Below are 14,950 nucleotides of genomic sequence, written 5' to 3'. Positions count from 1 at the left end.
GGCACCGTCCGGGCGCCCGGTGGCCCGGAGGCGGGGAGCCGGCGGGGGCAGCCCGCGGCGGCGGTGGCGGCGGCGGCCAGCGCGCCCGTCACCTACGAGACGTGCTGGGGCTACTACGACGTGAGCGGCCAGTACGACAAGGAGTTCGAGTGCAACAACAGCGAGAGCGGCTACCTGTACTGCTGCGGCACCTGCTACTACCGCTTCTGCTGCAAGAAGCGCCACGAGAAGCTGGACCAGCGCCAGTGCACCAACTACCAGAGTCCGGTGTGGGTGCAGACGCCCAGCACCAAGGTGGTGTCGCCGGGGCCCGAGAACAAGTACGACCCGGAGAAGGACAAGACCAACTTCACCGTCTACATCACCTGCGGGGTGATCGCCTTCGTCATCGTGGCCGGCGTCTTCGCCAAGGTCTCGTACGACAAGGCCCACCGCCCTCCTCGGGAGATGAACATCCACAGGTGAGCGCGGCCGCCCGGGGCCTGCCCCCAGACTCCCGGCGGCCTCACCCCTCTTTCCAGGCTTCCCTGTCCTCTTGGCATCCCCCCCCTCGGGTCTCTGTGTCTCTGTGTCTCTCTCGACTCTTTTAAGTCAACTGAGCACCCCTTGCCTCTTTGACAGGCAATAAATCGGAGCCTCTGTTCCCTCTTCTCCATTTCCTCAGAACGGGGAACACATGCTTTGGTTGGTAGGGGGATTTACAGGGCACAGTAGGGAGTGGTGGAGTCCGTGAGTTTGAGTCTAAGAATTGTACACATTCCGTAAGCCTGGGTAGGGGTCCAGGGTGTAGTTTTCAAGGCAGGTGGGCGCCTCGGTGCAGGCTCTTACTGCATTCAGTTTTCTGAGTCAAACCAGAGCATCATCTTGGATGTAGGAGATTGAACGATGTTGGAACCTTACTGAAAAGAGTGTGAACTGGGTGTTCCTGTGTGTTGGAGATGCGGGTGATATGGAAAAGAAGCCTCCTGGGGTGAGAAGGAATGCAGATCTAACCATTCCATCTTGACCAAGGGCATATGTTGTCTATTCATTGCATCCTGCCGAGTGGGATGCTTCGCTTTCCCGCTGAGACTGGAGGACTTGTTCTTTTAAACCCTGTGGGCAGAACTCTCTGAGTTAACACTTCCTGCTGTGTTCAACCCGGTGGGCATCTTTCACTGTTTCCATAGGGAGGCAGTGGGAGCTGCCTCCCACCGAAACTTATGCCAAGAGCTTGAAATATGGTTGTGCAGGGTTCCACCCTGACTGCCTCCCTCCCACCCCGCCCTCCAGCTCCCTGAGTGCCCCTTGGGAACGGGAAACCAGCTTCTCTTTACAACTCTGTTAATGATGTGCCCAGTGGGTGCAAACTCAGCTCTGCTTCCAGTTCCCTCGTGCTGATGAACGGCTGGACGTGGTTCAACAGTCTTTCAAGGAACAAACCCTGCCCCGGGACATGCCTCCATCCCTGGCACATGGTGTGGGCACTGCCCTAGTAATCGGGACCACCCCACACCGCCCAGACCAGTTTCTCTGAGTTTGCCCGGCAGGCCCGCACCCAAGCCCTACAGCTGTAGCTCATCTCCGCACTCTGCCTGTTATCCTTTCGACCTGAAAACCTTCCCCCGCTGCTGTGGACATTAGTCACCTGTACCTTGTTGAAGAGAGAGAAAGGCAGATAGAAATTTCTGGGCGTGATTTCTTTCCCCCCTGGATACTGTGGGTGTTGAGAAAAGATGATACTCGCTGGCGGATTTTGAGTCAAATCCACAAAGTGTGGGTACTTTTCATGTTGACAAACTCGGGTGTTGGGATCGGGTGCTTCTGAGAGGAGGTGGGTTTCTCAGCCTCACTCGTTAACCCTGAAGTAAGTAAGTCTGTGGCTGGTTTGTCCTGGAAAATGATGGAAGAATCGTGGCACATGGTCTGTGGTCAGTGCTGGCTCTTAAAAGCAGAGGGTCGGTGGGATGGAGACAGCAAAATCAGGACAAGACGCTCCCTCCTTTGGGTTTTGTCTGGCAAAGAATTCCCTCTCTTGGCTCCCCTTTCTGAAGCAGATGTGCCTGGTTCTTCTGCCTCTGCCTCTGCCTCTGGTCCCCTTGGTTGTTCACCTTCCCCTTCTTCTATGCTTCTGGCCTCTCATCACACTTTCCATTCTGGCCGGGACCTCCTGCCAGTGGATTCCCACGAAGCTTTCTCTGGGTTTCTCTCTTCCCCGAGCCATTCTCCTCTGCACCCTTGGGGAGACCTGCCCCCTGCCCTGCCCTCCACCTCCTACTGAATTTATTCATCTCCACCTGGGAGGATGCTTGATGGCCTTTCGATGCTGGCGTTGGCCTGCGTTCTACGGGCTTTGACCTTGGAGATGTCACTGTCCCCCCACCGTGCTGACTCCCCAACCCACTCCAAACTAGGGTGACTAGTGTGTGTTCAGGTGTGCGGCTCAATGGTGATGCCGTGGGGGGCAGTTTCTCGCCGAGGTTGGGAAAGAGAGGCAGCCAAGGGAAGGGCGATGCATCTCAGCCCTCAGACCATTATGTAAATGTGGGCTGCTTCTCCCGCAAATTCACCTCCTGATTTTATTCAGCTCACAGCACCTCTTCCAGCAGCTGCCATCTCGCCTGTTCAGTGCTTAGGAAGCCATCATGTTGATGCTTGTTAGGTAGGGGACAGAGCCTGTCTTCGTGTTTGGGAGTGGCGTGGGAGAGAGGACAGAGCACGAGCGATCCATCTGGGACACTCCCTGAATGACCTTGGGCAGGTCGGGGAAACATCTTTCCATTCTGGATAACTCAGGCACAGCGGCATCCCACCCCAACCTCTCCTTTCCCAGGCGTGTCGGGGTGAGTGTGCACATTTGCAGGAGCAGCCCCCCGACTCCCAGGCGTGCATGAGTGGTACCACGCGCTCCCACTTTGCTCACGCCTCAGAGGTCGTTGCTTGCTGTTTCAGGGAGTTTGGGGTCCAGATTGCCTTGTTGGGGACCTGGGGTCGGGAAAAGGAGAGAACGATGGAGAAGGAGACAAATATTCACACCATAATGGGTCCTCCCTGGGGAAAGTGAAGGAGAAGGAATGTATACTCTTCAGAGGTCCACAGAAGAGGTGGGATGTGCACTCGGTTCCGTACTCCTTGAACTAGTTCAGCAAAGGCATTTCCTTTCTGGAAAGGCAAAGATTATTTTACTGATTGCAGCATGTGAGCCTCTGCGAAGATGGTGGTTGGGCAAACGGGCTGAGCGGGAGGGATGTTTGTGGGAGTGTTAGAAGGGTGAAAAGGAAGATGCTGCCTTAGGACGAGCCATCTGCCTCCTCTGTCCCCCTTAGGGCGGGCTTTCTTCTTCCCTCTCCAGCCCCCACAGGGAGGAAGATTTAATCTTTTCCAGAAGTGATTAGACCTTGCCATCTGTGTGAGAAGTCCCCCCCGCCCCCCCCCCGCCGTGTCTGTGGGGGCAATCATCGCCTCTCACACCAAAGCACGTGAGCACAGACTCTCAGCTGGACTTCAGGGAGGGGAAAGAGGTGGCTGCAGGGACCAAAGGCGCAGCCGAGTTCTGGATCTGGAGAGCCCTGGACATCGGGTGCCCACCTTTCCCACCCAGAACCCCATTTCCCACCAGGATCTCGGCCTCACCTAGCCCTTCTTTCCACCTGCCCGGGCTGAGGCTCAAGCTGCCGGCCCGCAGGCGTCCGCCCATCTCAGTGTTTCAGGAGTGGCTTCTGCGATGCTTCCTTGGGGCTGCCTCTTCAGTGAGGGGCTGCCATGGCCTCCAAGGGCAGGGGCCTGCCCAGGACACGGCCTCAGAGGCGGGCTCCCTGTTGACATTGGGCTCCAAACCAGCCGTCCCACATTCCAACCCGTTCCTTCCTCCTCGCCCTGTGTTCATTGGTTAGAGTCTTGGAGATGAGAATCATTCTGAGCGAGGAACTGTGTGGCTTTTTAAAAAGATGGCTAATTAACAGATAAGTCAGGAAGCTACTAGGATGCCGTAGGTGCAGTTGGTGGGGCCAGAGGTGCCCGGGGTCCTCACACTGCCTGCACAGGGATGAAGGATGGAGGAATTTAAGGTGGGGATTGGTGTGGAGAAGTACTCAGGGCTGAGGAATGAAAAACCTGGATGACCGATGTTGTAAGGGAAAAGGAAGCATATTAGGAGGCGACCCTGGTAGCCATCAAAAGGGACCTTCATCTTCGGGTTCCTCTGCTTGTTTCTAGAAGCATCAAGGGAACACTGTGTCCTACCTTCTTTTCCTCCAGAAATTAATTACAAACCCCAAGAGCTCTGTTTTGTCCTCACAGACCACATAATTGCAGTAGCGGGACCCCTCTGCTGGCTGATTTAGTGAGCTCTCTTCCTAGGTTCCTGGGCAATGAATTGTCAAATCACGCCAAACACTCCAGTTTTTGAAGCACGTTGGGCTCACTGTAATGAATTGATCTAAACTGAGAGTCAACTTGTTTTTTTTTTTGTTTTTTTTTTTAACTTCAAAGATAGCAGTTGTTGGGAAGGAAAAAGAAAGCGTCTTGCCTTGGACTGAAGGTCTTAGCCTTGCATGTTTTCCATTTTCTTTGAGTAAAAAAAAAAAAAAAATGCACAAAGGGAACGCAGTGAAATTGTGGAAGAATTTAAGAAGGCTTATGGAGGAAGGGGTTCGGGGAAGGATACCAGGAAGACAGAAAGAAACAAAAATAGTAAAGGGAGGAAGGTAATCAGGTGAGAGAGGTGGGTGGCATTGCCCAGATCTGTGCTTGACTTCCTCCTGACCCCTGCAGTTACGTGCATATGTATTCATTCAACAGATGAGCCCTGCCCACCCGCTGTGGGCAAGGAACAGTTCAGATTATAAAATGTAAACCTGTCGAGTGTATGTTACCTTTGACCCACGAGGCAAAGCAGAGTTCATTCTCCATTGAGCAGGTCAGCCATGCAAAAAGCCCTGCCCTTGGACAGCCCTCCCTGGAACGTTGCTTGCTGTCTTCCTGGCCTCTCCCACCTCACCCCAGCCCCAGAAGGCATGCACGTCGGTCCCTTTTCCCTGCCCACAACCCTGTCCCACGGCCAGAGCACATTCGTTCGGAGGAATCTGCTGCTGAGTTACTAAGACTTGACCCACGGTTCTCTCGGCTGCCACAACACAGGAGGAGAAAAAGTCCAGCGCACTGTTTCCAACCTGTTTTAATGAGAGATCAAGCGAGCGTGCAGTCGATTTCAGATCAGTTGTGCAGGAAGTCGTGATGAGCTGAAAAAGTGAGCTGACCGAAAGAGGTGATCCCAGACAGACGTGCCCTGGGATCCAGAAGAGAAGGGAACTACGCAGAAAGAAGCTTCATCCTCCCAGCTCCCCTGCCGGATTTTCCGGGGCCTGCCAGGATGGCCCTGAGATCTTCACTCTCTGGCTCGTCGCCGTAGTCAGCCAGAGTCCCCACTGCGTGTTAGAAGTTACACCCAACCCCTGGCTGCTGGGTGTCACCACTGGCCTTCTCTGCCCCCCCCCCCCCCCCCACCACCACCACCAAAGTCCTGCACAGTCTATGTTTGACATTAGGGTGAATTTAAGTGCATTTTCTCTTACAATTCTCGGTACCTCCCTTGACAGTATATATCCCGTGGAGCCACACTACTGTGGTTTGAACTCCCTTGTGTATAGACCATCTCAGATTGGTGGCAGGGGAGGGAGCTCTGACGGACTGTATGAGGGCCTAGGTTAAGTTGATTTTAAAAATACTGTCCGCTGTGATTTTTTTCCCTTCTTTTCTCTACCTTAGGAAACTCCTACCTGTTATTTTTCCCTGAGTCACACTTATGACCCCCCCACTTCCAGCATCTTCGTTCTTGAATGTTGCAGACGGGGAAGAGGGGTTGGCCGGGGGGTTTACCAGCAACCCTTCAGAGGGTCTCAGACCCTTAGCCTTGAGCAGGCTTATTTTACACCCATTCAGGACAGATTGCTAACCTCGTCTTTTTTTTTTTTTAATCTCTAGAAGTAAAACCAGAATGTTCTGGAAAAGCATCGTAGTGCTTTCTATTATTTAGTCATCCATTACAGAACCATAGAATTTTTATTGTGGGCAGGTCATTGAACTTAACTCTCTAATTTTGTAAGCCAAGCAGCCGAAGCCGAGGGAGGCCAGGTGACAATGCCAAGGGTCCTCAGGGAGGGGGCGAATGATCTTGAACTATAGAAGCCGGGGTGCGGGTATCCTGGGCCACAGCCTCGTCTTCTTGCCCAGTGGAAGTCTATTCTGTTTTACTTTGCGTACAAATAACTTTCAGATATTTAGAGATGTGAGTGCCAGCCTTCTGCCTTCTCTCGCTTCCCTACATTTTTTCAGCCCCTTCTCATTCAATTTTTCCATCCACTACAATGATTTCCGTTCATCTTCCCTGGTCCTTGACACTTTCTCCGAATTCCTTTGTAAAGGGCAATACCCTGATCTAAGTTTATTATCCTTTCATAACCTTTGAGTAATGCAGCCCATTTGAAGAAGGAAAGTATAGCACAAGCCAAAGAGTTGTGAACCAGAGCAATGGGTCACTGGATAAAACTATGGGCAGACACCTGTAATGAAAAAGACGGGCTGTGAATGCTTTCTCTCTGTCCCAGAGATGGGTGGGGATGCTGAAACCGACCAGGTGCGACCTGGTCTGACCGACCCGAGACCAGAGCTCCCCCCAGGCATCCCGTGGTCCTGAGAGGGAGTGATTTCAGCTTTGTCCTCCAGGATGGCTCCCTACGTATAAGACAGCTCTGTGACCCACAGACGTACATTAACTGGTGCTTTGTCCTGCCCTTTCTCAGCTCTGGGCTGAGAGACCTCAGGGCCAGGGTGAATGCAAGGTGAGGGCTTCAGAGAAGCTTTGGGGAGGATGGCTAATGAAGCGGGACATTTGGGTCCCATCATTATGAGAAATTAACGTCTGTGACATGCAGTTCGGGGCTTTTGCCTGCATTGTGCCCAAGTCCTCCTTGGAAAGAACCAGGACATACCTAGCCTAATGTGTCATCCTTCTGAGCAGTCACTTTGGGAGGCCACACGCTGATTCTTCTCGGGGAAATATTGCCACGGTTCCTCTCTTGCAAGTGCTCTCAGAGCCCATGCATGCTGTTTTGACTTTTCATGACGGTAGCGTATTTTTATCCTCCTAGGGTAGATGTGATTCTTGTAAGCAGTGGTGTCATGGGGCTGAGGCGGATGGATGAAATAGGTGCTTGGCTGGTTATTGATCAGAATAGAAGGGTGCCTCCAGTAAGGAGACCTGCTGGCCCAGGGGCCGTGTCAGCTGCCTCCAAAGGCAGGTGCCCGGAGGAGGCGTCCCGGTATTGAACGGCAGCCCGGCATCAGAGCCCCGTGCTTGTGAGGACCACTAGGAGGGAGCCCCTCCCCTCACTGAGGGATAATTACCGACCTTAAGAAAATCAGCTTCATGCTCTCTCAATGTGCCTGGGCAGACAGCGGAGGAGCTGGGAGAGAGGGGAAGAGAATGGGGTTCAATATGCAGAAAATGGCTCAAATTACTGTCCAGAAAGGGTTAAAAAATGGTCCCACACTTCTGCATGAGAAATGCAACTTGGATTCTTAACTTGATTCTAAGGGTAAAGGGACCCGATTTCTTTGGGATGCGTGCAGCCAGGCTTGGGGTCAGAGCCAGGTGCCGGCTGTGCCCTGCCCTCCCTCCTCTCCACCCGAATGCCAGCCCCTCTGCAGTTTGGCATCCGGACGAGGTCACCACTTGGACCACAGAGCCATCGACGAGGCAGAAGCGTTTACAAGCACAGGAAGATGGGGTTTCCAGTGAGCGTTGCCACTAGAGTCCTAATGTGTGTTTCCTGCGCCTCCCCAGACCCCCCAAAAGTGTGTTCATTCCACGAGGTTGATCACAGAAATGGAGCGAGGGTGGGGCAGGCCGAGTTTAAGGGCTGGTGACAAGGGGCCACCAGGTGCAGCAGTTGTGGCCAATTCTTATTCCACTTTGGTGCTGGGGAAGCAGCGGCTGTGCTGCTGTAGCTGGGGTGGGATTCCTTCTTCCCAGTAAGTCAGTGGGTGGCGAGCGGCTGGGGCAGAGCCTGTGACCCTGCCCGCCCCCTAAGAGTCACTCTCGAGCACTCTGGGAGGAGTCCTGCTTTGCGGCTGGGCACCCACCTCCTCTGCTCAGGCGTCAGGAAGGGGGGAACTCTGTCTCCCAGGAGCTTACAGGGCGCCGTCACCCATCACTCCAGGAAGCTGGTGTTGAGGACCTGAGATCTCAGTCAGATGAGGACTCAAGGTCACATAGGTGAAGCAGGGCGGGGAACAGGAAACCCTCAGAAGAGCCCCCCTTCTCCGGGGCTCCCTCTGTACCCGGCATCCTGCGTTATCCCACTGCATCCTTCCACCACCCTGGGTCTGGTGGCCATTTAACAGATGACAAAATCAACTCAAAGAGGCTTAGTAACTTGCCCAGGGTCACACAGCTAGTCCATGGTTGGTCTCTATCTTCTTTGGGGGCCGACAAGGCAGTTGGCTCTCACCTTCCTGAATGTAAACGCGTCAGTGATACTCAGACTACTTGAGAAAGCAGAGACCCACACGCTCGTGCCCTGGGACGAGTTATCGCTGAAAGGGACTGGGGGGTGAGTGACCTACAGACCAGGGTACCTCAGTGCCGGGCTGGTGGCCTCACTTGCATTGCACGCAGGGCACGGAGGCGCCCAGGGCAGTGAAAGGGCTCCTCTTCAAGAACGGATTATGTTGGTGGAGGGCTGTGAAGACAATACAAAGAAGACATAAAGAATAAAAACAAACGAACCAAACCACCTGGGTTTTAATTGAAAAAAAAAAACCCTTAAAGCAACTCCCCCTTCCCCGGCAAACCTTTACAGTATTGCAGGGACCCCAGGGCAATTCTGCGGGAGTCCTGGCTCCTGAGAGTAACGGGACACTAGAGAAAAGAAGTGATTTGGGGGCGAGGAGATGGACCTCGGGCCATTCCCAGTTTTAATTATGGAGAGACGGATGGCTCACAACAGCCCCATTTATCACAGCTCCCCTCCCTGCCCCATTTATAACCTCAAGCACAGGGCGCGCAAGACCCAGGATTCCGGCCAGCTCACTCCTGCTTCTCTGCCCCACTTCTGCTCTTTGCCGTCTGGTCTTAATTCTCCGCGCCCTGCCTCCTCATTCCTCAATCTTTCCCCGCGTTTCTCTGCTTCTCGGGCCCTGAAGCCCTCTGTCTTGAAAAGCCTGTGAAAGGGAAGGAGACCTGGGTTTTGCTCTCCAGCTCCAGCTGTTGCAGCTGGTGGCGGTGGTCACGTGTGGTCACGGCCACGATGGTGGTCCCTGGCGGGGCTCACACCCTGGGGTCTGCAGCTCCAGTGCAGGGGCCTCTGACCGTCGGATCGAGGTGGGTGTGGGAACGTGGAGGTCCTGAGCATTGTTTTCAGCCCCACCCTGTTCGGAGGGGCAGGAGAACCCTTGGTCCTACTTGTCCAGAGCCGCTGTCCCCTTCTCGGGACCTGTGGAGCCTGGGTTCCAGCCGGGCTCTGGGTGGCTACGAGCTTGGCCCTGTTCCCTAGTGTTTGGGAGAGGAGTCGCTGCTTTCTGCAGGCTTCACGAACACTCTCGTTCTTCCTCGCTTTTTTGGCCTGTGGTCTCGTGTACTGTTCCCATTAGCTCCGGCATTAAAGTCTCATTACTTAGGACATCTGTCCTCTGGACAGAGTCGCAGTTCCCTTAGCCAAATATCCTCTTCTGGGAAGGATGCTTCACACCCAGACAGGCAACTCTTCCCTCTTCCTTCCATCCTGCTGCTCCAGCAAGGAGGGATTTGAACCCTGAGAACGCGTGCTGGAGCAAGGAGGTGGAGGAGTATGTCCTGAATCCATCCATCCCCCCGCTTCTGAGGTCCTGGGATACAGACGCCTGCCGTCATCCAGGGGCACGGAGGGGGCTGACCCCCTAATAAGCAAAGAAGTTGTTGCCAGGAGAGCTTTTCTCCTCCAGCCCTCGGATCGGCCTCGGATCCTATTAGTAGGGATTCTGGCCTCAGTCACCCCGATGTCTGGGCAGCTGAGGGTGGGCTCGTGTTAACCCACCTCCTGAAATGACCAGGCAGGAGGCCCAGCCCAAGTGCTGAGGCTGCTCCAGACCTTTCGGAAGAATCTGGTTTCCAGCCTCCCTCTTGGACCCCCTCTGACTTTTTACTGCATCCTGAGAAATTTGCCTCAGCTTTGCCAGGAATGCTATCCCGGTGGCTCCGAAGGCTCTTCGTACTATGAGAAATCACGCAGCTTTTCTGTTCTCAGGTCCCCAGCAGCCAGCTTCTTACCCTCTCTGAGCATTTGTGAAGAGAACCTGGCTTTTAGCGGAGGATCTGTGGCTTCTCTGTCTCTCTCTTCAGTCACATCATTAAAATGTTTCTTTTTGTTCCTTTCGGTGTATTTGTCCACCGCTGCTGCTTTCTCCATCTGTCCTTCTTGTGATTCCTCTTCTGTTGACTTTTTTCCTTTCCCGGCTCCCTCCCTTTCTCCTTCTTGAACTTGTCCTGCTGTAACTTCATTAAACTGCATCAGTTCAGACTCTGCTAATTCAAAATTTATCCAAATTGGACCTCGGCAAAGTTGCTTTTCTTTTCTCTCTCTGATAAAAAGCTGTGATGAACAGATTAATAGCTCAGACAAGACTGCAGAGATGGTGCAGGGCGCATCCGCCAGGCAGAAAGACAGACTGTTTTCAAGCAGGCTCTTCTGCAGACAATCGGCATGCTAATTACAAATCATTCTTATCTGTTCAACAGAGTAGCTCTCCAAAGATCAATGTTTTTTTTTTAGCCTAGTTTGTAATCCTGCGGTGGCCCAGGAAGCAGTAAAAATGCATTTCCTTTAAAGCATTTTATAATTTCCTTGTCTGTTTTATCGACTGGGATTAGCCTGCCCCCGTTTCTGCTGAATTGGTGATAACTTGACTGTAAGGCTGCTTCAAATTCCCTCTCGAATTCCCTCTGGGGGCTCCCGCTTATTTCCCCTCTTCTTGTTTCTTGTTTATTTTTTTGTATTTCCCCGAATTTCTAGAATCCAGAAACTCCCTTGCTTTTGGCTTTGAGAATTCTGTGATGGATGATGCCACCGCCCAGGGCGCCCCTCATTCCATCTTGCCACAGGGTGACCAGATGGGCACAAGAGGTTAGGGTCCTGAAAGCAGACTTAGCACGGCCGGCCCTGTCTCTGGGGGATAAGAGGACAGAGATCTCTGTCTTTCCTCCCTCCATTCTTTCCCTATTGCCTGTTCCTGCATCGCTGTCCCAACACCACGGTAGGACAAGATAGGATGTGCCTAGATGCACCCTTATGGAAGAGGACACGGACCTCCCTTGCTTTGCCTGCTTTTGAGGCTCTTGAGGGACCCCTAGCAAAGCCGTCTTTCCCTCACTCTTGGAGGTCGTCATCCATCTTTCCCTGCCTTAGAACACTTCCTGAGATAGAAGGCAGGCTAATGGCAACTTCTGTCACTTCTTGTGCCCATGACCTTGGGTGAGCCCCTCGGCCCCCTCTGGCCTGTTGGCCCTGCTGTGGGTTGAGGGCTATCGAGTTGTGGAGGTGTGTTCATCTCCGGCCCATTCTGATCTCCTGCACACCTGGGAAATTCAGGAACGCAGAGTCTGTCCTTTCAGATGCAACAGCCCTGTGGTGTAGAAGAAAATGCATTTTCCTCCAACATTCCGTTCACGTAAGAATGCTGTCTTCACGTGGCCTCACGGGAATGCTTGTCTCCAGCATCTTAAACTCATAGACTCTCTTGGGTGAAAGGGGCTGATGAGGTGCTTTCATGCCTCTCCCGCTGGGCGCGCCAGCTGCATCTAGAGCTGGGGCTCCCCCTCCCCCTGGAGGTGGTCCATTCTATTGTTAGGATGCAATTCCAGTTAATTCTCATGGAAAGCCAACATTGACTTCCCTGGCATGAGGTCTGTCCACCTGGGCAACCCCACCCTTGTGTACCCCACCCTTTCAATAGTGGCATTGATGGTAAGGTACTTGAACTTGGAAATGACAGTGATGTTTATAATTTTTTTTATAGAAGGAAGAAAAAAAATTGAAGAAAGAAAAGAAGGAAAAAGGGAGGTAGGAAGAAGGAAGAAAAAAAGTAACTGAGTCTTTTGCAGAAAATGCTGCCCCGGCCCATTTGACCCATTTGCCCTTTTAATACCCCAACAGGGTCCTGATTCGTTTTGCCCATGATGTGAATCCCTTTGGTTTTTATCTCGAAGTTTCCTTGCCTGGTCGCGGAAACACGATTTGTGATGGCCTCGCAGGAAAAAACCAAATAGACACCCTCTTTGCACTTGGCTTGCAGAGTCCAGGTTCAGGGTTTAGCAAAAGCTGGTGTGTGACCAGATGCATTTCTGACTTTAGGCCTGAGTGGAAAGTATGGGATGTAGGTGGTCCCTTCCAGGATGACCCGTAGCCACAGCCGTGCCATGTGGCTCCCTCGCCACACCAGGAGTTTTGCCATCTGGCATTGTTGAGTCAGCCCGCCAAGACTCCCCTTTTGCACCTGTACGCATGGACTTTCGTTGTGATTCTGTTGGCTGAGCCTCTAGACACGGGGAGGCTGTATTTGGATTGATGTATTAATCCAATGTTTAGTGCTTACGAGGTGCCAGGCTCTGTTCTAAGTGCTCTACAAATATGAACTCATTTAATCCTCATAATAACCCTAAGAGGTAGACGTTAATTTTGGCCTTATTATTTTGGCCTTATTTTTTTCAACAAGGTCACAGAACCACAGGGCACGTAAGTAGCTGCCTAAAGATCACCAATATCCTGAGTGGCCGGAATTCTGACTCAGGTACTCTGGCTCCAGAATCCCTGTGTTTAGCCAGTGGGCAATACCGCCTTCATTTTGCGTCTCCTGTAGATTTACGTCTGTGTTTATAGCAAGTCAGGAAAATGACACCAAGGGTAGCAACAGTAAGAGCAGCAGTAGGTGCATTTATTAACTCATCTATCACCTGGCTGCCCAAGCGACCCTGCTAACAAGTCTTGGTAGCAGTTTTGTTTTCCCAGGTCCAAATGGTAGCTGACCGTGACACGTCCAGATCTTTGATTCAGGCTCAAACAGTCCACATATCTCTGAAGAAGTCTAGGCTTGGTGTAGATGCTACCGCATTTCCCAGGCCTGGGTAAATTTTCACATGATTCATGAGGCAAGGGATGGCGTGTGTGGAGGAGATGCCGTTAGGGATGAATTGGGGTCCCGGGGGATGCACATCGACCCTGTACCTAGCTGCGGCTCGTCATCGAGGGACAGCTCCAGGTCAGGCGTTCATTGGGATGCAGTGACTTGTCTTGCTGGCCTGGAAAACAAAGCAGGCAGGCCGAGCTTTCCCTTGCTAAGTTCGGCTGTGTTTATTGGCCATGATGAATTCCGATTGTGCCGGGGACAACTCAGACCTGCAGAACGGCTGGGTGCAGATGCACAAACATTGTTATCACAACAAAGGAGATTCTCCCCATCCATTCGGAGCTTCTGTGTGTGTGGAGAGCGGTCTTGTGCACACACAAAGCCGGCAGCTGTGTTTTTCAAGTGGACTTTGAGAGAACCAGAAAAAAGGAGAACTAAATTAAGCCATTCTCCTCGGTCCGTGTTTATTAAAAATATATTCACTTCAATTGTCCGGAGTGCGTGTTTCAGAGAATAAAAGCACCCCGACTGCCCAGTAGATAAGGATGAGGCTGAGGGTAGAGGACTCTATCTGTTCCCAGAGTGGCAGAGTCGAATAAAAGCTCAGTCATCCTGGACTCACATAACCAGAATATTTTATTTAACCGGAGTAGAATGTCTACACTCTACTTCTGGGCGAAGCACCACAGAAGTAGCTATCAGAATCTTGCGTGGTTCATTCTCCAGTTTTTATAGGATTCCATTTCCTAGATTGTCTATATTTTATTGAGTTTTCTCTGTGAAGAGAACTAAAGATTAGATTGGTGGCCCTCTCATGGAAGAACTTTGCTTTTTTTTTTTTAAAGTAATTATATTCAGTATATGCTACTTAATTAGGCAGGAATGCTATTAGAAAATTCTTCAAAAACAAGAGTGTTCTCATGAGTCCATTAAGCAGAATAGTTTATTCATGGAATAGTTCATCTGTTCGGCCTTTTCTCATACCCATCCAACAGCATAAATTTGTTCCTGCTGCTCCCGAAGAGAGAAAGGTCCTGACTAGGGGGTCTTAACTATGCGGGTTGCCTTGCTCTTGGCACGGAAAAACTTACCGAACACCAGCTGAACTGATTTCCTCCCTTCCGTGGCATTTATGTGGCTCTCAGATCCAGAGACATGGCAGAGGCAGAAGGCTGGTTTCCATTTGTTCCACTTCAGTGAGCAGAGATATTCATGGTGTCTTCATGGACAGCATGTTAATTGAGCTCAAAAAGACGTATCAATAAACTAGGGTTCCTAGCTTCCCCACTTAATTTGGGGGGAACCTAAGTTTTACCCCCGGCTTCATGAATGAAGATTGGGACAAAACAATTCCAAGTTTTTATCTGGCACTCTTTGGCCACATTTGTTTTCAAACTTGGAAGCTCCCTGAAGCCCAGGGGCTGCTGAATGGAGGGTAAGAACTTGGTAGAGTAGGGCTCTGGCTCTTATTCTGGCCTCATGCAGAGCAGGAGGCTAATGAAGTATATTGGTGTTCGATTCAGAATTTCATTTGATAGAAGGTTGCCTGCTAAGACAATGTAAAAACTTGCATAGCTGTTGATGGTCATGACTCACTAAGGTGACTAGAAATGGGCAGTTGGGTGACCACTGAGTTCTGTCTGGGTAGATTTTTCTACTAAAGGTTGAACACACTCTATATCTCCTGTTCAGAGACCACTGCAGGAACACAGTAGGTGAAAAAATAAATGTGATTAAGTGGATGGAGGATTGGAAGGAAAGATGGATGGATGGATGGATGGATGGATGGATGGATGGATGGATGGATGGATGG

General features: G+C 51.7%; 1 protein-coding gene across 1 annotated transcript in view; it reads left to right on the top strand.

Moving 5' to 3' along the window:
• The window catches only part of SHISA6 (shisa family member 6), a gene marked incomplete at its 5' end in the record, with an annotated part of 241,952 nt that continues 227,002 nt past the window's right edge, over positions 1 to 14,950 (top strand). Inside the window, one exon of the mRNA XM_029212902.1 lies at positions 1 to 461. Within this exon, the coding sequence (XP_029068735.1) occupies positions 1 to 461 (461 nt within the window). The remainder of the gene's footprint in view (positions 462 to 14,950) is intronic.

The sequence above is a fragment of the Monodon monoceros genome, unplaced genomic scaffold (genome assembly GCF_005190385.1).
Source record: "Monodon monoceros isolate NGI ecotype Baffin Bay Population unplaced genomic scaffold, NGI_Narwhal_1 Super_Scaffold_9, whole genome shotgun sequence".
NCBI lineage: Eukaryota > Metazoa > Chordata > Mammalia > Artiodactyla > Monodontidae > Monodon > Monodon monoceros.
Note: the sequence above shows the minus strand (reverse complement) of the source record. Positions and strands in the feature narration are given on the sequence as shown.